Source organism: Eurosta solidaginis, chromosome 4 (assembly GCF_040869045.1).
Source record: "Eurosta solidaginis isolate ZX-2024a chromosome 4, ASM4086904v1, whole genome shotgun sequence".
In the NCBI taxonomy this organism is placed as follows: Eukaryota; Metazoa; Arthropoda; class Insecta; order Diptera; family Tephritidae; genus Eurosta; species Eurosta solidaginis.
Window position 1 is genome coordinate 26,899,823 of NC_090322.1, and position 26,682 is coordinate 26,926,504.

The window sequence follows — 26,682 nt, forward strand, 5'->3', positions numbered from 1 at the left end:
AAGTATCTAAGTAAGTAAGTCAAAACATTAAAACCTAGCCATCTTGAACATCCTGTCAGGCAGTTGACGGATTAGATATCACACTTGTCTTATCCACAATGGCATTTATTCTCAAATAACGCCAACATGATAATAAATACGACCTCCGCTTGCACAATTTTGGTCATGTTTTTAATCCACCTGGGAGCCGGCTAGTTAGGTGTTTGCCTCCTTACTCGACTGAATGGCAGCATTAAAGCCCCTCTGATACTAAATCATTCCTGCTTCTCTCCAATATTTGCCCAGACATTAGTAAACTATTTTGTACTAGAAAGAAACAAGTTCACTTTATTTCTTTGAACTAAGAAATTTAAGCTTTGCTTACGGAGTACGGAATTTACTACTTAGGCCAAAAGCAAGAATGTTACCCTTACCAACGTCCGTCCTGTTGTTATTGTAGTGATAAAGACACACCACTAAGGTTGCGGAGTGATATCGATGTTGCTGGTCCTTCGTCGGATATAGATCCGGAACGTTCCGGTAACAAGCACCATTTAGGTGTAAGCCCGACCACATCGGGAACAATTTATTATTACCACATTGAACCTCTAGGCAATCCCGCCCCCACCTCTATTTCCATGAAGAACTTAGGTCTCCAGAACTGCGGCTGCTAAAGAAACACGATTTACCACGGGTAGGTGAGATTGAAAATTAAGTTGGATAAGCTATAAATTATGCTGGCAATCCCTTGAAAGGTTACGCTACACACCCCTTGAATAGTTAGGGTATTTTAGGCCCCTCTTACGACAAGGGTACCTGCCGCCGGTATATTCTAATCCCCCAAACCCATCCGTCCACACCACGTGCAGTTTTGGTGCGCCTACATCACTCTTCCGCGAAAAATCTGCTTTTATTGAGACTATTGAGCTTAACATGGTCACCAATGTATCTAGTTTATGCCTTTGGCGTGGCGTTAGATCACTATAGGAAGTCTCCTTAACATCTATTAATAAAAGTGTCTAAGGCGAACTCTTTTGGCTCTATGAATTTGTATTGACCTAACGGTCGATTTAAGTACTGATCCTTTAAATAATTTCTTGCAGATCCTCTTTTCTTATTCGTACATATCTATGTGAATTGAACTTCAAACTGGTACCTATCATCCCGCCATAATATTATTGGCAACTCTTCAACTTTCGTGGTTCGTGTTGTTAATATCAGTGAATGACCAAAATCTAAAAAAAAGTTTAGATATTACTTTCGTAATTATTTACACGCACTCGACAGAAAACAATCTATAGACGTAATATTTGCTTGGACGCGCATTTTTGTGTAAATATTTTGTAATTAAATTGTAAATACTTTAAACAACGATCCCTACAAAAACGTGTTTGAAAACAAAAGACACCAACAGCAACAGCCATAGTTTTCGTCTGGCTTTTATAAACCATTTCAATTTTTTCACGAGTTGAATGGATTTTGTATTTAGTGTAGCTTTTGACATATGCGTGGGGAGAGAGAGGCATATTTGACTAAGTATGTGCGGGTAACAAAGCGTTACATTTTTTTACATTTTACAAATCAGTAGAGCGTTATGATATTTACATAGGCGAGCGTGCATGCACAAATAGAGTGTTTAAGTTAGCTTTGGTCTAGTTGACGATTCCGATATTTCGTATTTGATGAGCTTTCTTAAGCCTTTTCTTATATGTAGAGAATGAATATCATGTAATGCAGCTCCGAAGGTGACGGGATTTCTAGTGTCGCCAAAAAATCTGAACCAATATCTGATGTCAAGCTTTCGGAGGTTTCAACTGCTAAATACGGAACTATCGAATCTCCAGTTTTTCGGTATCTACATCCCTAGGGTACATCTATTTTGTAACATTACCTAAAATTCTTGCGTGCCAAAATCAATTAGCTCCAGCTTTAGTGTTGGTGCTGGGCACGCATGCGCATTGCACAAAGAGTTTGCAGCACAGTGTTGAACAATAGCCGCTAGTAGTAGATACTTTGCACATTAGATCATGAGCTTGTTGAAGCTTTAAACGCAATGTAATCGTTCAGCGGGTGCCGGAAAGTAGCACTCATGGTGTTGATTTTATAACTGTTGTTCGCACATATGAACTGTAAATATGAGTAATTAAGTGGTGCATTCTCTGCATATAATCATGTAAACAAATTAGACCATAGTAAAATAAGGAAAACCAGGAAAATGGTTTTTGCTATCACCTTAGATTTTTCTTTCCAGCCGAAGACCCTGGGCTCACGCCCCGATCAAAGCAAAACTAAAATTTTAGAAACAAGTTTTTTAATTAGAAGACAATTTTTGTAAGCAGGGTCGCCCCTCGGTAGTGATGTGACAAGCACTCCGAGTGTATTTCTGCCATGAAAAGCTTCGCAGTAAAAACTCATCTGCCTCGCAGATGGTGTTCGGAGTCGGCATAAACTTGTAGGTCCCGTCCCGTCAATTTGTATGAAATATTAAAAGGACCACAGGCTTAAATAAGAAGAGAAGCTCTGCCTAAAATACCCACGGAGATTATTGCGCCCGGTGATTAACTATTGAGATCCCATTAACCGCATCCGTCAAAGCGATCCAGCAATTTCTACGCCTATCAGAAGTACCAAATGTAACTAAGACTTTTACCATCCATGATTCATCCAAATGCAATGCGTTATTCTTCCTTCCTGTGTTTTAAGGCCCACTTTCGTTCTCGACAAGAATAATTTTTCCGCCGGACCATCCGGTCACAAACCACAGCCTTGCCAGAATCGTCGCTGGACTTCATTAAGCTAAATGATGTCGATAGCTGGTTATAGCCCGCTAAAGTTCATTAATTGGTCTAAGAAATTCTCTTGATTGTTGCAAGGGCCACCTCAAGTTTTGTTGTCTTCGTGCATGACTGCGTGCTATCTGATAAAAGACTTAAAGGACCAGATTTCCCTATGCTTCTTAGACGATAGTCAAGAATACGTTCTATGGCGGAGCTTTTTTTTCATTTGCATAGCATGGCCTTTGTTTGCATGTGTCTTTTCTCTTTCTAGACTATATTAATGACTGCATGAATCTGGTGCAGCTTATCATTAAATCTTCTTAAGTACACGCCAACGCTCTCAAACCTTACACTGAAAGAAAAAGACTGGTAAAATCAACCGAAATATGGATAAATTCAACCGAAATTTCTCTCAATTTTTATCCATCGCAACAAGATATTGAATCAACTTCGCACAAATCGTTGATTCGTAATTGACCGTTTTAGTAGTCAAATGAACAAAAAAAGTTGTTGCGACAACTTTGTAGAAAGTATCTATGTTGCGGCATTTGCAAGGCAGATGAGTTTTCACTGAGATCTTTTCATGGCATAAATACACTCGGAGTGCTTTCCGAACAGTGCCGAAGGGCGACCCCGCTTAGGAAAATTTTTTTCTAATTGAAAAACCTTATTTCTAAAATTTTTATGTTGCTTTGCCCGGGGTGTGAACCCAGGGTCTTCGGTGTGGTAAGCGGAGCACGCTACCATCACACCACGGCGGCCGCCATATACGACGTAAATATGTGCATATATATAGTACACAGCATACATAAGTACAAAGTAGAGAGCGCAGTGAGCGTAAACTTCTCTTTGAAATTTGCTCATGTATTGACTGTGGATCGCTGTTGAAATGACCAGTGAGTTCAGTTGTGTTAACAAACAAATCAGTTAGATTGACTAGGAATCTGTCAATTTTACAGGATTTTGTTAACTTAAGAGGGACAATTTCTCTTCTGTTGAAATGACTAAACTAATTTGTTCGCTTGACAAAGAACTCGGTCGAATTAACCATAATTCGATCAATTTCACCGAATCTCCGTTAAGTCAAGAACAACAGAACCGATTTGTTGATTTTACTAGCACCATTTCTTTCAGTGTACAACGTTGGGAGTGTTTCCCATTTGCTCTCGATTATTTTGCGGCTTCTACAATACTTCAAATCACTGATATATCGAATAAATACACTCAAATGTATATAAAATGCCCCTTATTAACAACACTACTATGGTATTAGATTTGTTACTGTGTTCATGTGTGCGTCCTCTCCAGTGCTGTCCCATCTACTTACATTGCCGTTGTCGTACAGCAGCATTTATTTACTAGTGGCATAGGGACGTATCGAAACTGATCAAATCTGCCACTATGTACATTAGGGTGGGCCGATTTATTAACCGATATCGCGCCATCGATTTTTCGATAGGATTTGAACTCAGGAAAAAAAGTTACACTACGCATACCCGAAAAAATAATTTTCGAGCTTGCGAAATTTAATTTTTTGACTTATTTTCGACTTTGATTTTTAAGGTTTTTTTCACGACCTACTAAAAAATTTTCATTTGATTGTAAAATTTTCATGTATACCCGTCCGACCCAAAAATGTCCTCTAGTCAAAAAAATTTTATTTCGCAGGCTCGAAAATATTTTTTTTTGCGTATACGTAGTGGAACCTTTTTTCATGAGCCCAAATCCTATCGAAAAATCGATGGCGCGATATCGGTTAACTTTCGTCCATACAAATCGGCCCAGCCTAATGTACATACATATATCACATACAAACGATTATTCAGAAAAAAAGGGGTTTTCGCCATTTCTTCCTCTTTTGAACACCTACAAGTTTGAAATTTCATGGATGTTTGAAGAAATTAAAATTTTTGATATGGTCTGATGTTCAGTAAAAAGTTTCGAGGCCAATTACAATGTTGCAAATGTAACCTTTTTGTTTTTGTTCAGTATTTTTATACTCAGTTGAGCAGAGCTCACAGAGTATATTAACTTTGATTGGATAACGGTTGGTTGTACAGGTATAAAGGAATCGAGATATATATAGACTTCCATATATCAAAATCATCAGTATCGAAAAAAAATTCGATTGAGCCATGTCCGTCCGTCCGTCTGTCCGTTAACACGATAACTTGAGTAAATTTTGAGGTATCTTGATGAAATTTGGTATGTAGGTTCCTGGGCACTCATCTCAGATCGCTATTTAAAATGAACGATATCGGACAATAACCACGCCCACTTTTTCGATATCGAAAATTTCGAAAAATCGAAAAAGTGCGATAATTCCTTACCAAATACGGATAAAGCGATGAAACTTGGTAGGTAATTTGAACTTATGACGCAGAATAGAAAACTAGTAAAATTTTGGACAATGGGCGTGGCACCGCTCACTTTTAAAAGAAGGTAATTTAGAAGTTTTGCAAGCTGTAATTTGGCAGTCGTTGAAGATATCATGATGAAATTTGGCAGGAACGTTACACTTATTACTATATGCCTGCTTAATAAAAATTAGCAAAATCGGAAAACGACCACGCCCACTTTTTAAATTTTTTTTTTTTTTAATTCAAATTTTAAAAGAAAAGTTAATATCTTTACAGTATATAAGTAAATTAAGTCAACATTCAACTCCAGTAATGATATGGTGCAACAAAATACAAAAATAAAAGAAAATTTCAAAATGGGCGTAGCTCCGCCCTTTTTCATTTAATTTGTCTAGGATGCTTTTAATGCCATAAGTCGAACAAAAATTTACCAATCCTTGTGAAATTTGGTAGAGGCTTAGATTCTAGGACGATAACTGTTTTCTGTGAAAAAGGGCGAAATCGGTTGAAGCCACGCCCAGTTTTTATACAAAGTCGACCGTCTGTCCTTCCGCTCGGCCGTTAACACGATAACTTGAGCAAAAATCGATATATCTTTACTAAACTCAGTTGACGTACTTATCTGAACTCACTTTGTATTGGTGTAAAAAATGACCGAAATCCGACCATGACCACGCCCACTTTTTCGATATCGAAAATTACGAAAAATGAAAAAAATGCCATAATTATATACCAAATACGAAAAAAGGGATAAAACATGGTAATTGTATTGGTCTATTGACGCAAAATATAACTTTGGAAAAAAACTTGGTAAAATGGGTGTGACACCTACCATATTAAGTAGAAGAAAATGAAAAAGTTTTGCAGGGCGAAATCAAAAGCCCTTGGAATCTTGGAAGGAATACTGTTCGTGGTATTACATATATAAATAAATTAGCGGTACCCGACAGATGATGTTCTGGATCACCCTGGTCCACATTTTGGTCGATATCTCGAAAACGCCTTCACATATACAACTAAGGACCACTCCCTTTTAAAACCCTCATTAATACCTTTAGTTTGATACCCATATCGTACAAACACATTCTAGAGTCACCCCTGGTCCACGTTTATGGCGATATCTCGAAAAGGCGTCCACATATAGAACTAAGGCCCACTCCTTTTTAAAATACTCATTAACACCTTTCATTTGATACCCATATCGTACAAACAAATTCTAGAGTCGCCCCTGGTCCACCTTTATGGCGATATTTCGAAAAGGCGTCCACCTTAAGAACTAAGGCCCACGCCCTTTTAAAATACTCATTAACACCTTTCATTTGATACCCATATCGTACAAACAAATTCTAGAGTCACCCCTGGTCCACATTTATGGCGATATCTCGAAAAGGCATCCACATATAGAACTAAGGCCCTATCCTTTTTAAAATACTCATTGACACCTTTCATTTGATACCCATATCGTACAAACAAATTCTAGAGTCACTCCTGGTCCGCCTTTATGGCGATATTTCGAAAAGGCGTCCACCTATAGAACTAAGGCGCACGCCCTTTTAAAATACTCATTAACACCTTTCATTTGATACCCATATCGTACAAACAAATTCTAGTCACCCCTGGTCCACCTTTATGGCGATATCTCGAAAAGGCGTCCACCTATAGAACTAAGGCCCACGCCCTTTTAAAATACTCATTAACACTTTTCGTTTGATACTCATATTGTACAAACGCATTCTAGAGTCAACCCTGGTCCACTTTTATAACGATATTCCGAAAAGGCGTCCACCTATAGAACTAAGGCCCACTCCGTTTTAAAACACTTATTAACACCTTTCGTTTGATACCCATATTGTACAAACGCATTCTAGAGTCAACCCTGGTCCACTTTTATAACGATATTCCTAAAAGGCGTCCACCTATAGAACTAAGGCCCACTCCGTTTTAAAACATTTATTAACACCTTTCGTTTGATACCCATATTGTACAAACGCATTCTAGAGTCAACCCTGGTCCACTTTTATAACGATATTCCGAAAAGGCGTCCACCTATAGAACTAAGGCCCACTCTGTTTTAAAACACTTATTAACACCTTTCGTTTGATACCCATATTGTACAAACGCATTCTAGAGTCACCCCTGGTCCACTTTTATAACGATATTCCGAAAAGGCGTCCACCTATAGAACTAAGGCCCACTCCCTTTTAAAACACTTATTAACACCTTTCGTTTGATACCCATATTGTACAAACGCATTCTAGAGTCAACCCTGGTCCACTTTTATAACGATATTCCGAACAGGCGTCCACCTATAGAACTAAGGCCCACTCCGTTTTAAAACACTTATTAACACCTTTCGTTTGATACCCATATTGTACAAACGCATTCTAAAGTCAACCCTGGTCCACTTTTATAACGATATTCAGAAAAGGCGTCCACCTATAGAACTAAGGCCCACTCCCTTTTAAAACGCTTATTAACACCTTTCGTTTGATACCCATATTGTACAAACGCATTCTAGAGTCAACCCTGGTCCACTTTTTTAATGATATTCCGAAAAGGCGTCCACCTATAGAACTAACGCCCACTCCGTTTTAAAACACTTATTAACACCTTTCGTTTGATACCCATAGTACAAACGCATTCTAAAGTCCCCCTGGTCCACTTTTATAACGATATTCCGAAAAGGCGTCCACCTATAGAACTAAGGCCCACTCCCTTTCAAAATACTCATTAACACCTTTCATTTGATACCCATATAGTACAAACAAATTCTAGAGTCACCCCTGGTCCACCTTTATGGCGATATCTCGAAAAGGCGTCCACATATAGAACTAAGGCCCACGCCCTCTTAAAATACTCATTAACACCTTTCATTTGATAGTCATATCGTACAAACAAATTCTAGAGTCACCCCTGATCCATCTTTATGGCGATATCTCGAAACGGCTTTCATCTATAGAACTTAGGCCCACGCCCTTTTAAAATACTCATTAATACCTTTCATTTGATACCCATATCGTACAAAATAAATTCTAGAGTCACCCCTGGTCCACCTTTATGGCGATATCTCGAAACGGCGTCCATCTATAGAACTTAGGCCCACGCCCTTTTAAAATACTCATTAATACCTTTCATTTGATACCCATATCGTACAAAATAAATTCTAGAGTCACCCCTGGTCCACCTTTATGGCGATATCTCGAAAAGGCCTATAGAACTTAGGCCCACTCCCTTTTAAAATTATCATTAACACATTTCATTTGACACCCATATAGTACAAACAAATTCTAGAGTCAGGCCTGGTCCACCTTTATGGCGATATCCCTAAATGGCGTCCATCTATAGAACTATGGTCCACTTCCTCTTAAAATACTCTTTAATACCTTCCATTTGATACACATGTCATACAAACACATTTCAGGGTTACCCTATGTTCTTTTTACAATATGGTGATTTTCCCTTACTTTGTCTCCACAGCTCTCAACTGAGTATGTAATGTTCGGTTACACCCGAACTTAGCCTTCCTTACTTGTTTTTTTTTTTAATTTTTAACTAATGCAAGTTGTGCATTTGTTTCTTATGTAAACTTTCGATTTCATTTGAAAATATTACACTTAATGAGTGCACATATTAAATACCGTTTTTTTGTTTGTTTTATTTATTTTCAGGTGAATTGCCGCAGCGCTGACACATTGCAGCTGAGTGCTGATAAACATTTGGCTCGTATTGAAGTTTTCAACTCTTTGGCGGTGACAGCGCCACAAATTGAGGTGGATCGATTGCGTTATGATCGTCGCTATAATATGAGTGGTAAGTTGAACTGAGATTCATTGTGACTTCCTTGACCTAAATCATGGTCCACATGGTACTCGTCTACAATCCTACGTTGATATACTCTTAAAACTTAGCCCACAGGCATTCACTCGAAAGGCCTAAACTCTTCATCCGAGTTAATATCTGTCATGAAAAAACGTCTCACTAAATAATATTGGCCAATGGCATATAAAGATGCTACAAACTTCAGAGACTCTTAAATTACTTGAGCTTCCCTTAGAACTGTTCGTCTTTTCGTGAGTAGGTACTGCTTATCAGATAGGACTCCGTGCTGATCCTTCTATTTATCCGCCGATGAATTTAATGCTAAATAGTATTCTTGAGGGTCTGGAAAAGTCCGCGGCTTGCTGTTGTTGTAACATTGTAAAGCCGATGTGACTGCCTTCAACTAAATAAAGCATTGGAATGCCTACTTAAGCCTATTATGATATCACCGACTAGAAGTCAAGTTTTTATTACTTAATATTTTTATGAGGTTGGAAAATTTAAAGCGCTAAGATCTACATACACATAGCGCAGACAGTCTTATTTTGTAGCACAGTTTTGACCGAAAAAATATTCTGTCGCGCTTGTCTCTACAAACGTCAAAAAAAAACATTTGTGCGCCTAGTGTGAACAGAGAATTTATAACGGATAGTAATGAAAGTGCGTCTAGAAGTGATAAACGGAACTGAAAATTTCAACGACCACTGCAGCAGGACGGGTAGAAGTTCTGAACTGCGTGCCAGAGTCCTTGAGGCCAATCACTGCTGAAACGGATTATAATGTTAACTTGTGGATAAAGCTAACTTGCTGTCAATGGTAGGAACGGACCATTTTTACCATCCGCCGATGAGGATCTTCTTTCACGACTTTTCCAGTACGGAACGCTTCCTCTGAAAATCTCATTAACTACATTTACTGATGGTTCGAAAATAAATAGAAGAATGGAAGGTGTTGTCTTATTGAGGAAACGCTTTAAATTCCTAATTTTGTGTTATTTTTCAAGGCTCAAATACAACAGATACTTACCTTCGACTGTGCTTCAGACTACCTAGTCGGGAACAACATCCATTTGCCTATTTGTACTTTTTGGGTCAGCCCAGCGTTTTTCCAAGAGGATAATTCCATATGAGCTATGAAACCCATGCAGATTTTATCTAACATCAGTTAAAATATATCTGAGTGCCTGATCCACTCCGGCCACGTTTTCTTTGATATGCTGGCCAGAATAATAAGCAACACTCTCTGACAAAAGACAGTGATAGAAACTGGAGTTACTTTTCCAGAAATGTTCCATAAGCTATATGTAATAGACTGGGTCGATTTATTAACCGATATCGCGCCATCGATTTTTCAGGAAACGGACGATTGCTCAGGAAAAAAAGTTCCACTACGCATACCCAAACAAATAATTTTCGAGCCTGCGAAAAAAAATGGCGAAAGGGTAAATTTTTCGACCAAAACACTCCCCAAAACCCAAAAAATATTTTTTTTTTTCAAAAAACTGTTATCGCCGATGTTTTTACAACAGTCGGTTAACTTTCGTCCATACAAATCGACCCAGGTTAATATGTATACCAGTCCATTGTCGAATATGAAGCAGAGTTGTTGTTACAGTACTTCGCATTGCATAGTCGGCACGACTAGGAAGGGAGAATCCAGATTAAATGGCGTTACACTAAATTTCCTGCCCTTAGTCGAGTAAAACACCGAGTTATTCCGATACGTGAAACCGTCTGCCGTGGATATCGAATAAATAGAAATAAAGGTGGAACTGGCAGTAAATAGATAGTAAGAAGGGGATACGTGATTCAATATGGGTGGGCCGTGATTCATACGCTGTCAAGGACGGCCCCTGGTAAAAATTTCCTGAAGATTCCACTTAAAAAAGGTCTCTTTAGATGTGGGTTCTTCTTTTTAAATTTTAAGTTTCTATTATATAAAATAAGGATGATTTTCTTAAACGGTTACCTAGTCTTTAGTTTTTGCGGTATATGGGTTGATCAATGGCAATAATGTTTTTAGCATGTTAACCATACATTTTTTAACAAATTAAATTTTTTTTCATTTTAGCCGAAGAATATCCACCTCATGTTCGCGACATACACAGCGACGGCACTCTCTGCCTCTCCGTCTCTAAGTTGGCCATCTCATTCTGCGTGTTGGGTCTAATCTTTTTGGTTGCCGTAATTGTAGCGATTTATTCGCTCATTCGAGTCCGTCGTCGCTGCACAAGTAGCACGTGTAGACTGACGCCACCCAGCAGTGGCTCGGGTCATGTGCAACGTGCTGAACTCTGTACATCGATGTTTTCTTCAAGGTAACATATTTAATAACTTTTTTTTATTTTTCTTCAATGCTTTGTTTTTGTTTTTTTTTGCTCTTTGCAGCAGCGAATCGGCGCAATCAGCACGCTTCGGTAGTAAATTGTTAATGCCCTATTATCCGAATACGTTGCCCTATGGAAGGGTATATTAATTATTAATCAATAAGAGAAATAGTTACTCAAGAATAATTGCATCAAACTAAATACAACATCAAATACGACGATTGCTACATAATAGCACTGCAGAAAAAATGGGAGATAGTCGCTCACATTGATCGTTCTACCTCCGAACTAACAAGAAGTAAACAAATACAAGGCGCTATATATCCCGAGGACATGTAGGCCGATCTTCTCTTCCATGTTTTATACCAACACCGTACAGGATCTGCGAGCAGATGGATTTTTGCTAAGAAGTTTTTGTGCAGACATCCGTTCATTCGTATTTGTTTCAACAGGTTTTGATGCTGCTTTTCCCCGGGCGTTGGACCCAAGATATTTTAAGAACCACCTACGACTGAGACAGTGGAGAACGCGTTCTAAAGTTCTGCTATGAGGAGTAATTGCAACTTCGTGGCACATCACAATGTTAAATATTTTAGTTGAAAACACTGCATGCGGACATATTTAGAACTACATAGTACAGTATCCTATGCGAAAGTGCTGCGTTAGTCATTGTGGATAAGACAAGTGTTACAACTTCTGCATAGACGTCAAAATTATAAATAGAACCGATCACCTGATTTTTGATTGACTATCGTGGCTTATTCTGTATCTCTTTCTATCACTCGCTGAATATAGCCGAACGAAAATCGACACTGACGATAGCACAACGCCGAAACCGGTTTGTCTCAAAACCAAATTTGACAAGGGATGACGGAAAATCGTTCCAATATACATCATATTACACTTATTTTATCCACAATGGCGTTAGTTTCGAACTAATTCCATTTTCTGCAGAAAAGTAGCGATCGACCTCTCCTTAAAAATTTAATTTGGTTGACTATCAGCTGCGCGTCTAATCTATTACAATAATCATTTTGACACCTGACAGCTACGAGTAAAAACTAAAAATTCGAATTGATTCTACAGTGGGGTCGATAGCCACTGAAATCGAGAATCGTAATAAGGTTGAATATTTATACATTTTTTAGTAAATAGCGTTAACTTACACTTTCACCGTTATCTTAAGACTGATTTTTCTGCAAAATTTCACAAAAAAATTACTTTAATAAGTCAAAATAATACAGGGCGGTTTTGTTATGTTGAACATAAAAATTTATCTGCCCTATATATAAAAATGGTGTATAATATTGAAGTTACATGAGATTGCCAGAGTCCCATTAAAGAAAAATTTCGTATTTATTTCTTGTGTGAAAAATAGTAGTAGCCAAGTTATCTGACATTATCTTTATCTCTCTGTGCTCTATAAACCGACGTCACGTCCCTGCAAGACACAAAAGTCAAAATTCAGTAATGCATAAGAAGAAACTGTGTTAAAATTACCATATTCGAAATGCTCTTAAGTTAAAGAAATTTCAAGTTCCATTAAAAAACCTAATACAGTCACTGTTGTTCGCGGTATTTAACCGAATCTGTTCTTACAGGGTCGTTGCATAAGAAATAATGAGACGTACATTAGACTGGGTTGGTCCCCATACAAAAAAAAAAGTAGCTAATGTCCGCCCTTAAATTTAAAGATTATGTTGAGAGGGTTTCGGAAATATTATTTTTTTTATTTTTTTTGATCCTTCGAAATACAGCCGAAAAGGTTTTTTCGTTGTAACTTGGTTATTTGACGTCCGATTTTTAAAATTGATATGTCATTATTTTGGCCTTGAGAAGCTTCACATTTCCGTTTAATGCCCTTTTAAGCTATGAAGTCGTTTTCACATGATTAGGTCAGCCAAGAAAATTTTATTTTTTTAAAAAGTTGCAGGATTTGCATTGAAAAGTTAATAAAGATATGCCAAATATCATGAATAGGGGAAGTCGAAGTAAATAAGTGAGTCAAACCTGTTGTTTCGTATTTATAATAATAACACTATGCGACAAAATCAACTTTTTTCTGGGTATTGGACAAAACCCACTTTTTCGTAGAGATTGAGGCTTAAGTAAACAAAGTACTATCTCCGTTTTTGGAACTTAGCCTCCAAAAATAAAAAAATAGGCTTTCGAAGCTCGAAACTCTACATTTAAAATTTTTTTTGTTAACGCGTTCAGCAAATTGAAAAAGTAGAAATGTGGTCGAGGTCCGCTCCTTTCCCTTATTTGAAGGGCTGAATTATTTTTTTGAGAAATTTAGTATAACAGCTGTTATACGAGGTGAAAAGTCAGACTCATTTTTACTTTTTCAATTTGCTGAACGTGTTAACAAAAAAATAAAATAAAATTTTGAAATGTAGAATTTCGAACTTCGAAATCCAATATCTATTAAGTTCGAAAAACGGAGATAGTACTTTGTTTACTTAAGCCTCAATCTCTACGAAAAAGTGGTTTTGTCCAATACCCAGAAAAAAAGTTGATTTTGTCGCATAGTGTTATTATTATAAATACGAAACAACAGGGACTCACTTATTTACTTCGACTTCCCCTATTCATGATATTTGGCATATCTTTATTAACTTTTCAATGCAAATCCTGCAACTTTTCCTCCAAAAATATCATGAGTTTCAGGTCTAAGTATAATAAGAATCAGGTAAAATAACTGTTGAAATAAATATTGAAGGTGCTATAACTTCTTTGTTTATTATTTTAGTAATATGGTTTCAAAGCAACATTTTCTTGAATTTTTAAGTACTTTCGTTTGGTAAGGAAAAAAGTATACATTAGGGGGGGGGGGGGGGGGGGGGGGGGGTAAAATGTTGTTAGCTGACCTAATCATGTGAAAACGACTTCATAGCTTAAAAGGACATTAAACGGAAATGTGAAGTTTCTCAAGACCAAATTAATGACATATCAAGTTTAAAAATCGGACGTCATATAACCAAGTTACAACGAAAAACCCTTTTCGGCTGTATTTCGAAGGATAAAAAAAATTTTCCGAAACCCTCTCAACATAATCTTTAAATTTAGGGGCGGACATTAGCAACTTTTTTTTCGACCCAGTCTAACGTACATATATTTTTTGACGAAACCAGTGCTCGTCTGTGCATGATTGCTAAAAAAACTGTAGAAAAAGGTAGCAGAAAGTGTATGAGTTTTCTTGATACACTAGAAACGAATTTTTTTTCCAGCGTCTGTTTTTGTATGGAATTATTTATTTCTTTCTACCGCTCTTAAACTAGATTATTTTGAACATGGCTCGTAGGCGTTCATAAAAAAATAAAAATAGGTTTATAAAGCTTTTATAATTGAAAATTTTTCAGGAAAAGTAATTTTAAAAAAGCTTTATAAACCTTTTGTGTTTTTATTAATAGAAAAATTTAAATTTAACAGTATTTATTTCAATTACTAAAAATGTCATTAAAAGGAAAATTTTATCTATATACTTATAAATAAGCGAATAGCAGCAGTGTTTTTTTATTACACTTATATACATCTACATTTGCTACTAAAAAAAGCTCATCGACAATTGCGCATTGCCCAATAAAACATTTGGCTGCACGGCACTGTAGCATTGCCGTTAAAGTAGCGTCTCCTCCCTCGTCCAACCTTTTCTTGATTCTTATCCGCAAAAATTAAGTAAATATGCATTATTTAAAATTTGTTTATAATATTTACACATAAATACTTACATTTCCACTGTTGATATTTCATTTTCTAATTAACGATGGTGAAACAGATTAAAAAAGTCGCTTAAATCTATAACATGAAACTTGGCAGTACTAATTTAAAAACACCTATACACTTTATATGTAAGTCTGGATAAAATTGTGCACTTAACAGTCCATGAAAAGTTTAAGTGCAGATGTATATGCACGTAATAAAAAACACAGCTATCATTCAATTAAAAATAATTTGTATATGCACTAATTTAAACAAAACGTTTTAAAAATGTATACGTACTTACATGCCAACCTAATAAAACCCCACTGCGTTTTTTTAGCGCACGCAAACAACCGGCATTTTTTGCCCTAACCGAAATAAACATGCGTTGCGACAATGTAAAGCATGTGTGCAAACGTCAAACTGAAATGTCACGCAGTAAAAAAATTGGAAATCGGGGAGTTAGGTTTTCACGCAGCAAATTCAATTTCGGTTGCTCTCAAACAAGTTGTATGTACATGAGACATTGTTGACAGAAAATGACATGCGTGCGTTTTTATTAGGTTAGCATCTTATACATATGGCACATGTGAAAAAATTAGTTTTAATATACCTTAGTTTGATAGTATGATACTAAGTAAACTTTTAGAAAAACTTTCACTATAATAATAATGAGAAAGAATTTCGAAAATATTTTCAAAAATTGTGTATTTTTGCGCGTGCAAAATGTTTTTTTGACATTTCTTTCTCTATAGCTATATAAGTTTAAGATTAAACAAAAATATTTACGTAAATGTAAGCATATTTTGTTTAACAGTTCTTTAAAACAAAAAAAGTTGAATAATAGATATTTGTATTTGAATGTTACACTTATATTAAAAAAAGATGAATAAGATATTTAAAAGTTACACACGAAAAAAAATGTTGCTGTAAAACCACACTTTGTTGTGTTGTATATAAAAACCAGAATAGCGTAAATTTCATCCCCAAGAAGTGCTTAAAGAACTAAGCTAAAAATAGAATTTAAATTGCAGCTTGCTGTTCACATTTGCCATTACGTTATACAACGAACAACAGCGTTAACTCCAAAATTTGTTTTTATATCACACCGAAAAGTGTAACAAAGTACAATTACACCACACTTTTCCTCATTACTCTAATTTGGTGCTAAATTTGAAAGTGCAGCAAAATTAGTTTTGATATTACCCCGAAAAATGTTAACACTGCACTAAATTTTTTTTGAGTGTGATTGTTAAAAATTTTAACTGTAGCGTTTCTTTTTAAATTTTTTTAAAGAATTCTTTACATACAAAAATAATGCAAGTTCCTTATAAAGCGATTATGAAGTAATTCAAACTAATTTTTATAATTTAAAAATATTGCAAATCTAATTTTCTAGCACAAAAATTCCAAAAGAGTTTCTATGTGTAATTTAATGCTTTTTAGTGGTGTTGGCCTTAAATTTGGAACTACAATATTATGTTAAACAAAACAATATTTTTATATGTAGTTTACTTACAACGAAATACAAAAAAAAAACTAAATTTTAAGTAATTTATACGCAGAAATTAGTAAAAGAGGTGAACGATATTTTTATATGTAGTTTACTTACAACGAAATACAAAAACAAAAAAAAATACAAAAAAAAAACTAAATTTTAAGTAATTTATACGCAGAAATTAGTAAAAGAGTGTAAAGAAATTTATGTTGTTGGCTTTGAAGCGACATTTTCTCACAATGTACAAAAGCTGAAGGTTTAATGAACTAACTTTCAATCAAATAGTAGATTAAACTACAAGTTGGTAACAACATATAATTAACGGTTAAGGCGCCACGTTTCGGTACGTTAATCGGTTTATCGATGACTACTGTCGATTTGTATATATCTTGAACCAAATGACAAAGTTTTTGTATTTACAATATATAGGTATTTATCTACTTGTATATTAAAACACAATTTGATACAAGGTTCCATCATTAACGGTTCAAGAGATATACACAAATGGACAGTAGTTGTCGAAAAACCGACTAATCCACGCAGCGCCTTAACCGTTAACGATAGGACTTTGAATCAAATGTTGCCTTAATCTACAGGTGGGCAGCTATATAATGCAACAAAAAAAATGTTGATACTTTGCTTGTTTCAAGAGATATACACAATAATCGGTTTAGCGACAACTATTGGCGACTAAAGCAAAATCCCAAACAAAAATTTTTCCCATATATAGGTAACTATTTGTAGATTAATCCACAATTTGATGACAAGTTCCATCATTAACCCTTCAAGGGCAACATTGGAATTTATTGTTACACAAATGACCCAGCACCTAAATTGCTCTATATCTCTGAAACCAATCGATAATTTCGAAATTATTTTTTTGCATTATATAGCCACCTTTTTATAGACTAAACCACAATTTGATCAAAGGTTCTGTTACTAACGGTTTAACTTCTACGTGTGATTTATCGGTTGATCTATCAGTGCTGACTACTTAGGGCTTTTTGTATGTATCTCTTGAACCGAGCAAAATTTCAAACTTTTTTTGTTGCATTTTGTAGCTACTTAACTGTAGGTTGAGGCACAACTTGTCTTAAGATTCTATCGTTAATGGTTGAGGCGCTACACGCATTAATCGATTTTTCGATTATTACTGTCCTTCTCTTGCATTAAAGCAAATGGTAAAGTCTTTGTTTCTGCGATATATAGGTAGTCACTTGCAGATTAATCCACAATTGGATATAAAGTTCTATCATTAACCCTTCAGGGCAAAATGCGAATTTATCGGTTCACAAATGACCCAGCACCTAAACCACCCTATATCTCTTGAACCAAGCAAGATTTTGTAAACTTTTTTTCGTGTTGTATATCTAATTACTTGTATATTGAGACATAATTTGATTCAAGATTCCACCATTAGAGGTATACACAAAGGGACAGTAATAATCGAAAAACCGATTAATACCTGTAGCGCCTCAACCGTTAACGGTATAACCTCGAATCAAATAATGCCTTAATCCACAGGTAGGTAGTTGTATACCGCATTAATATTTTTTTTATGTTGCTTGGTTCAAGAGATATATATAATAATCGGTTTAGCCGCCAATAGTTGTCCCTAAACCGATTATTGTGTATATCTCCCGAACCAAGCACAATTCTAAAAAAAAATTGTTCTAATATAGGGAACTATTTGTAGATTAATCCACAATTTGACGTCAAGGTACATCATTAACCCTTCAAGGCAAACATTGGAATTTATCGGAACACAAATGGCCAAGCACCTAAATTGCTCTATGTCTCTGGAACCAAGCGGGAATTTCAAAATTATTTTTTGCATTATATAGCCACCTTTTTATAGACTAATCCACAATTTGGTCCAGGTTCTATGACGAACGGTTCAATTTCTACGAGTGATTTATCGGTTGATCGATTAGTGCTGACTACTAACGACTTTTTGCGTATACCTCTTGAACAAAGCCAAATTTCAAGCAAGATTGAGGCACAACTTGATTTAAGGTTCTATCGCTAAATGTTAAGGCGCTAGGTAGATTAATCGCTTTTTCGATAACTACTGTTCCCTTGTGTATATCTCTTGAACCAAAGAAAATGGTAAAGTTTTTGTTTTTGCAATATATAGTTACCCTATCGTTAACTCCTCAGGGCAAAATGCGAATTTATCGATACACAAATGACCCAGCGGCTAAATTGTCCTAGATTAATCAGCCCTATTCTGCATTTCGACTTGGATTGGAATTTTTTCGATTTGGCAATTTTGGTATTCTGTGTTCCAATCTCTTTCGATCCAACTTCGAATCGTTCGATTTTTTGTATTCTGCATTTCGATCGTAGTTCCGTTTTTCTAAGTTGCAAATTAGTTGGCGGAAAAATATTTTATTTTTATTTTTTTATTAATTTATAACAGAATTTTAACAAAAATGTAAGTAAAACTTGTTAAGAAACGTAGAAGGCTTGATTATGATTGTTTTTTATGTTTCCAGGTCAAAAACAACATGTCGATGTCGAAGTCCTTGGACGTATTTGCTCCGCAAAAGTATCTAACACATACTTCAAAGCATCCTTGTTAAGTCGAAAGTTTTTTTGAGCCTAAATAAGAAAATAAGTCATTAAACTTTACCACTTTTAAGTTCAATTTCTTACAATTCGTCACTCATCTCAAATGGATTACACAAATCTCGCAATATTTGCCTTTCTATTCTCGCCTGGCAATTTTCGTATGCGTTACTTTCCAACTTCATAAATAAAGCCGTGGCTATTGATTCCATTATAATAGACAGCTATAATTTGTGTCTGTTCGTTGGGTCCAATTATATGCCAAAGCAAGCTGCCGGCGTAGAGGAAGGTGAAGCGAAAACGTAAACAATCCTTGCGGAAAGAATAAATAAACCTTTAAAAAGTATTTTAGGCCAGTGCAATGAAATTAGCATCATTAAAAGGTAATAGTCTAGTTGAGGGGTCGACTGCTAATACGCGTCAAAAAACATCGAGAGAGGTGTCAAACGACGCGTCTTGACATCAGTATTAATAATCCGAAGGCGGAAAATAAAAATTTTAACGCGTTCAAAAGATATTAACGAAAAACCGAAAAAAGACCCGCGGGTACCTCCGAAACCGGGGGTCGGATCCATAGTATTTTTGCGCAGAACACCTTTCTACGTTGGCGGCCTTCGGCCGCGCTTATAAAAAATAACCCTGGGCTACGCCATGCCAAGTCCGGGTGTGTGGTGTAACCGTGGCTACCGCCACGGTGATGCACAATTTTTTTTGGGGGTACTAACACAACAACAACCACATGGAAATCGCCAACTTCAACTGCAAATATCTCCGGACATGGATAAAATTTTTCTTTTCCGCCATCGGATTATTGTTCTCGAGATTAATACGCGTCTTTTGACACCTCTCTCAATATTTTTGGTAGCGTATTAGCAGTCGACCCCTCAACTAGACTATTACCCATTAAAATTCAGAAAATGTCAACTATATTCGTGCAGGAATCCGTTTTAAAAAAACTTGGTGGCCACGGCAGGGAACTGGCCAAAAGAACGACAAAAACACACTTATAATTATGAAAACACTTCACTCAAAAAAATATAAAACTGCGGCAATATATTCTATTGCTTTTTTTTGTACAAAATGGCGTGGATAATAAAATATAAACGTTTTTCAGTGTTTTTTACAAATTTTCATTTTGTCAAAATTCCAAAGTGATTGGATCACCTGATTCGTATTTGACTATCGCTGTCTCATTCTGTATCTCTTTCTATCACCCGCTGAGGATAGGCGCCGCCATATTGAACAGCCTGTCAAAACGCTGAACAGCCTGTCAGGCAGTTGACAGATAAGAAGAGATCACAATGTCATCATTCACAATGAAGAAAATACGCATGCATTTTTACCAGGCGCGCATAATCGACTAGGCGGTAGCGGATAAAAAATTCGCCAAAGGCACTAAAGGTGTCGAGCGAACTTCAGCTTCGAAATGTGTTCAGAGTTTTCGTTTATTTCGGCTGCATTACCAGGCGATCATAAATTTTAGCAAGTGGCTGCGCTTTGCCATCATATGTTTCTGCAACAATAACACGTGCACATACGCACACATTCTTACGAAAACTAACATCGACCAACCCTTCTTCATAAGTAAACAATGGTATGTATGTGTGTTTGCAAGCATTGGATAGACACTTTCTAACTTTTCTGTGCGCTTATTCCTGCAGGTGTAATATAGCCACAGATAGATTAAAAAATTTTGGGTTTAGGCGGATAATATTCTACGTCGGTGGCCTGCGCCGTTTTCTTGGCGTTTCAATAAACTAGCGCAGGGAATTTTCCATCGGTTGCGCTATAAAAAGATTGCTGCTAGAAGCGTTAACTCACATTTTCGGATCAAATGGCTTAGTTTTATGTGGCCGGGTCTCATCATAGTGCATTGGCAGTTTCCTCATTTGGCTGTGGGACGAATCTCTATCAAGCATTTGTCCACTGGGATGCCCTGGTTGGTTCCGTATGAACCACCGTTCAGCATTTCATTATGATCTTTATTAAATATTATCAGTGGTAATAAGGAGCGTTTCCGAGGTAGTTCGCGTATTGTTACAGATAGTTGTAACTCTATATAAATAAAAAACGCTTTAACTTTTAGTACTATATATTTTTAGTTGTATTGCGTTCAATGTAACAACGCCGTTCTTTCTTTATTTGTTTTTAACTAACACATTTTTAGAAATTAAAGGAATCACATCTAATTAAAAGGTAAATTACATAAAACACAAAATTTGGTACAATGGTATTGCTATAAACAAGCAAGCAAAAAAGTTAAATAATTATAAAGGGAAAAAGGATTTTAAATTTGTATTTTGGATACGTATTTCTCTGTTGATTTGTGGGCGCATAAAAAATGATTTCACATTTATATAGCTAACAAAATTTGTGTGGGGTAAAGGAATTTCTTAAAACTTCGTAAACTTGTATGAATACTGTTGAAATCTGTTACTTTTAATTTATTTTTGTATGTATATACAATTGAGCTAAATATAAGATAGTAGTTAACGCTTGCTGGCATATTTTAAAAACAAAATAACAAACATGATACGATTGCATTTCGTTAAGTTTTTTGGAAGTTAACATATTTTTAATATAACTACTGTAACAGTTTTTAAGATACTCGTTTTTAGCTTTTGACTTATGCTTGTTGTAATAGCGTTATATAGCATACATATGTATGTTTGGCATTTTATAGCTTAAAAGAGTACATCATCATCGCCTTCATCCAAGATATTAGCTTGTTGACGGTAATCGATACCTTTTTCCAAAAGTTCTGCTTGAATTGCTTCAGCCTTTTTACGCGCAATACGTTTCTTGTCTTGAATCTTTTTCAAACGATAGAATTCCTCACGTTCCAACTCATCCAATTCGGAGATGATATAGGACAGCGTGCGGTCAATGCGTGGAATGATGACTGAACGAAAGAATTAGAAAGAAAGAATCGAAAAATTAGAAATCTCTTAAAACTTAAGGTTCACTTGCAGAACTTGGTAAGTTCGAGTTAATTTTGCAGCTCTGCAATTGGACTTAAATCGGCACAGTGGCCATAATTAGTTTTATTAATGCGTAATTAAAAATTTGTTTGAAGTACGTCTTAACTTACAACATTCTTGAGAAACACTCTGTCTATAAGAATTGGTTCAAAAACGCCCTTCCACAATACTGCCGCCCTTATAAAGAATGTGACGTATCTGCATTTTTTTTTTTTTTTGAAGATTTGTTATTTACATAATTAGGCGTCAAATTGGCGCATAAAGCATTAAACTTTGAGTTTCTTTTTCTCATAAATAAAAAGATCACATCCAAATAAGTCCAAATTACACATTTGTGATCTAAGCATATAATTAGAGTTCTTTATATGAATATATTTCATTTGAAAACGACATGACGTATGTTTAATTCTATAAAAAGGATTGATATCGATATAGATTTATAAACAAGGAAGGAGCAGTTGAGAAATTAAATCCTTGTCCGTCAAATGGAATTCCACTCTACAAAAATCAACACCAGATTGGTATTGGTATTGGAGTATTCGAGGGAAGCTCTTAAAATCTGTATAGAAGAAGATTTATCGACCACCGCAGTCGGTTTAGCAGGAAAAAGGTAGCTCCATGAATTAAAACAATGTTTCGAATTGGAGAAGCCGAAAAGAAAGAGATTGGAAAATGATGTTGAAATATATGTATGTTGTTTTAAACATAAAAAGCTTTTTTACCAGGCATGCTTAACGAACGAAACGATATCATTTCGTTACGATAATCAACGTTAATAAACGACACGAAGTCACTTCGTTTCGTTTATTAACGTTAAGGTCGTCAAATTAACGTTAATTTGGCGTTCTTAACGTTAATAAACGAAACGAAATGACTTCGTTTCGTTTATTAACGTTGATTATCGTAACGAAATGATATCGTTTCGTTCGTTAAGCATGCCTGTTTTTTACAAAGGATTTTGAGAAACTGTTGGGGTATTCACGTAACGTCTGGAAATTTTTTTTTTTATTAAGGTTGATTTTTGAACCAACTTCGAACATTGCGTAAAAAGCTTTAAAATGGTATTGTACCCATTCGAATTTAGCAGTTCATATCTTTTTAAATGGAAAACGAGGTGTAAAACATTCCTGAATTCTCTTTTTGCAATTGATTAATACAAAGATAACATGAATATTTTTCAATCCTATTTTTGAGGTTGTTACTTAATTGGATTTCCTTTGTGTTAAAATCACTATGCATTTCGATTCACTACTCCATCTTTAGTTATTGCTGAGATATATTGTATTAAGATAAATTATATTGAGAATTCTCCAATGTGACATATTTTGTACGTCTTATGGAACGTTTGGCGTTTTGACGGAATCGCTGGAATTCTTTACAGTACGACATTTTTGACTGAGTTATAAGAGAGCGTTTTAATGAAGAGCTGTTTTTTAACCAGCTATCGGCGACATTCTGGTGGTAAAGGGGGTTAGAATATTTCGACTAGGCATATCTATCATAAGAACCGAGTAAAAGACCAGAAGCTAGGAGGAGAGACGGCGCTTGCAATACATTGTATCAGTACCGGATCTCACGGAGTTCATATCCTGCAAAGTACTGGTCATATCCGCAACACTCGCCTTTACTCTTCGGCGGGTGTTTAGAGCTACAAGAAAATACAATGCGTACATGAGTTTAGCTTTTACAACAAACAAAGATATTCGGTTTCTACCGTTGGTTTTCTAAGGTGTAGGCTATTTGTCAAATCAATTTCGGTATAAGGATTATTCAATATGTTTCTTACCATGCTCAATGGCGTTAACTCTTCTATTTGTGATTTTAATCACTTCATCCAATGTGACGAATGAAGTTTGTAACGATGCCAATTCAACTAAAAGCTTTACAGCGCTTTGGTAATTTTTCTTCAATTTCGCCAACTGTTGACCACCACGCGCCAAACCAGCCAATTCGTATGTATCTGAGCCATCCTGATATGATTCAAAAACTGGTAACGTTACACCAGCAACATTATCTTTCTTTGTGCGAATCTTGATCTGTGCTTTGGTTACATTCTGTAGAACTACTTGATTAAAATCGCCTGTAGTGAACTTGGCTTCGGCCAGAGAAAATGCGGCTTCCTTCATAATCTCCCCCATAAGAGTTTTGGTCTGTAAAAAGAGAATTAAGTTGAAAAAATGTTAAACTATCACAGCGTTGCCTTACAAAGTACATACAACTTATCACATAATGGTCATGCGTAAAGTAGTTGCTCCTTTTCACCAGGTAATTGAATGCTTACAACTACAACTTACCTCAATAATTTTACCCAAAATCATACGGAAACGCATTTGTAGTGCATCTGCCTTCTTCTTAAGTAAACCATGGCCTTTTTGTGCTCCAGCAAGACGTGATTTCATCAACATCTGTGCACTGAAAATGCAAAATTATAGAAAACAAGGTTTTAGCAAATTACAACCTAATGTGGTACACGCGGATATTTGTTAAATAGCAATTTGAATGTATTTGTCGTGGTTGAAACAAATAGATGACTAACCCACGAGATGGGAAAATCGGTAGCCTTTCCTTTCCTGACATTTTTTTAATTTTCTCAATTAATGTTCCACAACAATTTCACTGAAAAATTTAGTTCACATACGAAGCACAAAACAAGTCAAATCAGATGGGTCAGCTGACAAATGTCATATGACCCCCAAATGCAAGTGCCATCTACAGGGTAGCATGACAGTGTGAGCATAGCGCCATCAAGAGGTGAAGTTTGTCGAGCTGGACACTGAGTTCATAATCGCTGTGAAATCAAATTAACATTTTTAGTTTTAAAATAAAATCACGAAAAATAAAAATAAATTTTTATTTAAAGTAACATAATTTTATGGCTAGAAAAATTGGTAATTCTGTACGGAAACATGTCACTCTTAATACACATTCGAAAATATCAAGAGGGGTATCAAACGACGCGCTTTGGATCCAGGATCGCGAATACGGAAAAGTCGAAAATGAATGCAAAGCGTGATAACTTCCGAAGAGATCTAGGCCGAACTTCTCTACCAATTGCAATGTGCTTCTTTTAAGTTTTTCTTACAAATTGGCCAAATTGGTTGTGGGTCCCATGTTTTATGCTGACTTTAAACGGCACTTTTCGCTGAGAAGATTTTCTTGGCAGCGGTACACTCAGAGTGTTGTGAAATTACTGCCGAGAGCGACCCCGCTTAGACCCCCAGCGGGTTAGGGGGGGTCAGAATATACCCGCGGTAGGTATGCCTGTCGTAAGAGGCGACTAAAATACCAGATTCAAGGGGCTGTGTAGCGCAACCCTGCAGGTTGCCAGCGCAACATATAGCTTCTCCAAACCCAATTGTCAACCTCACCTATCCGCGGCGAATCCTGTTTCACTAACAGACGAGGCTCTGGCGACCCTAAGCTCCTTATGGAACTTGGGGTTGGGGAGGGAGGGGATGGCCTGAAGGTTTAATGTGGCCACATAAATCGTTCCCGAGATGGTCGGGCCAGCACCTTAATGGTGCTGTGGTACCGGAGCGTACCGGATCTGTATCCGGCAAAGGACCATCACATCGATAACACTCCCCAAAGCCTTCGGGGAGCAACCTTATCGCTACAACAACAACAACAACAACAACCCCGCTTAGAAAAACTTTTTTTCTAGTTGGAAGAACTTGTTCGATGTTGCTTTCCTTGGGACTTAAGCCCAGGACCTTCATGTGGTTGGACCTAAACTTACACATTCAAATTTTCGGTGTTGGCTTGTCCGGGGCTTGAACACCGGATTTTCGGTGTGGCAGGCAAAACACGCTACCACTACACAAAGGCGACCGTCTTTGGATAATCACAAAAAATTCTCAGGATTCTGGGACTAGCGTTTTCAAATCCCGAAACCAAATAAAATATTGACTGTCGACGAAAAGGCAGAACGGTTTTACTTAATGCTATTTGTATCATATATATGTATATAGAACATTCAGTGATTAGCAAACCCATTAACTCAATATCCCAGAGAAGTGCGCCCTCATGGCTGGCAAGTGGGCGATATTGTGCTACATACTCGAATGACGATTTCAGTTTTTCTGACTTAACAAAATGGATGTCCAACCGTTAGGGATGAAAAACTAGTCATTAGTCCGGGAAAAGCAACATCAAAATTTTAGAAATAAGGTTTTTCAATTAGAAGAAAATTTTTCTAAGCGGGCTCGCCCCTCGGCAGTGTTTGGCAAGCACTCCCAGTGTATATCTGCCATGAAAACTTCTCAGTGAAAACTCATCTCGCCTCGGCGTCGCAGATGCCGTTTGGAGTCGGCAAAAAACAAGTAGTTCCCGGCCCGCCAATTTGTAGGAAAAATTAAAAAAGGAGCACGACGCAAATTGGAAGAGAAGCTCGGCCTAAAATCTCTTCGGAGGTTATCGCGCCTTACATTTATTTATTTTTAGTCCGCTTTTATCTGGAATTACATACATACTCGGTGTGGCAATTAAACTCCGGGAATTAAGTTATAATTTAATAACTAAGGAAGTCTAAGCTCGGGTGAAACCGAACTTTACATACCCAGCTGTAAATTTGAAATGTTGTTGTTATTTGTTTTGTGCTTAATAGCGTTACAAGGCTGCCCAATAATATATATAGATATGGTTCTATTCTGAACTAATTTTCGTTTAA

At 36.4% G+C, this 26,682-nt stretch overlaps 2 protein-coding genes and 2 long non-coding RNA genes across 5 annotated transcripts in view; 2 read left to right on the forward strand and 2 right to left on the reverse strand.

The window, feature by feature from the left end:
- Positions 1–14,053, forward strand: part of cyr (cypher) — a 28,548-nt gene extending 14,495 nt beyond the window's left edge. Inside the window, exons 4-6 of the mRNA XM_067780904.1 lie at positions 8,785–8,926; positions 11,006–11,252; positions 11,323–14,053. Of these exons, the coding sequence (XP_067637005.1) occupies positions 8,785–8,926; positions 11,006–11,252; positions 11,323–11,410 (477 nt within the window). The 3' untranslated portion in view covers positions 11,411–14,053. The remainder of the gene's footprint in view (positions 1–8,784; positions 8,927–11,005; positions 11,253–11,322) is intronic.
- Positions 14,054–18,697: 4,644 nt separating this feature from the next.
- On the reverse strand, positions 18,698–20,212 carry LOC137247748 (uncharacterized). Of its 2 annotated transcripts, none has more exons than XR_010951887.1 (3): positions 19,933–20,212; positions 19,120–19,344; positions 18,698–19,065 (listed from the first exon to the last, which is right to left on the reverse strand). It is a non-coding gene; the product is annotated as an uncharacterized lncRNA (long non-coding RNA). The 2 variants fall into 2 exon arrangements; XR_010951886.1 differs by having other exon boundaries at positions 19,120–19,366.
- Positions 20,213–20,332: 120 nt separating this feature from the next.
- LOC137249439 (uncharacterized) lies at positions 20,333–21,332 on the forward strand. The gene is made up of 2 exons (XR_010952384.1): positions 20,333–20,626; positions 20,694–21,332. It is a non-coding gene; the product is annotated as an uncharacterized lncRNA (long non-coding RNA).
- Positions 21,107–24,691, reverse strand: LOC137249436 (V-type proton ATPase subunit D 1). Its single transcript, XM_067780919.1, has 4 exons — positions 24,550–24,691; positions 24,308–24,425; positions 23,800–24,163; positions 21,107–21,934 (listed from the first exon to the last, which is right to left on the reverse strand). The coding sequence occupies exons 1-4, from the start codon at positions 24,588–24,590 to the stop codon at positions 21,717–21,719; spliced, it is 741 nt and encodes a 246-aa protein (XP_067637020.1). The 5' UTR covers positions 24,591–24,691; the 3' UTR covers positions 21,107–21,716.
- Positions 24,692–26,682: the final 1,991 nt, after the last annotated feature.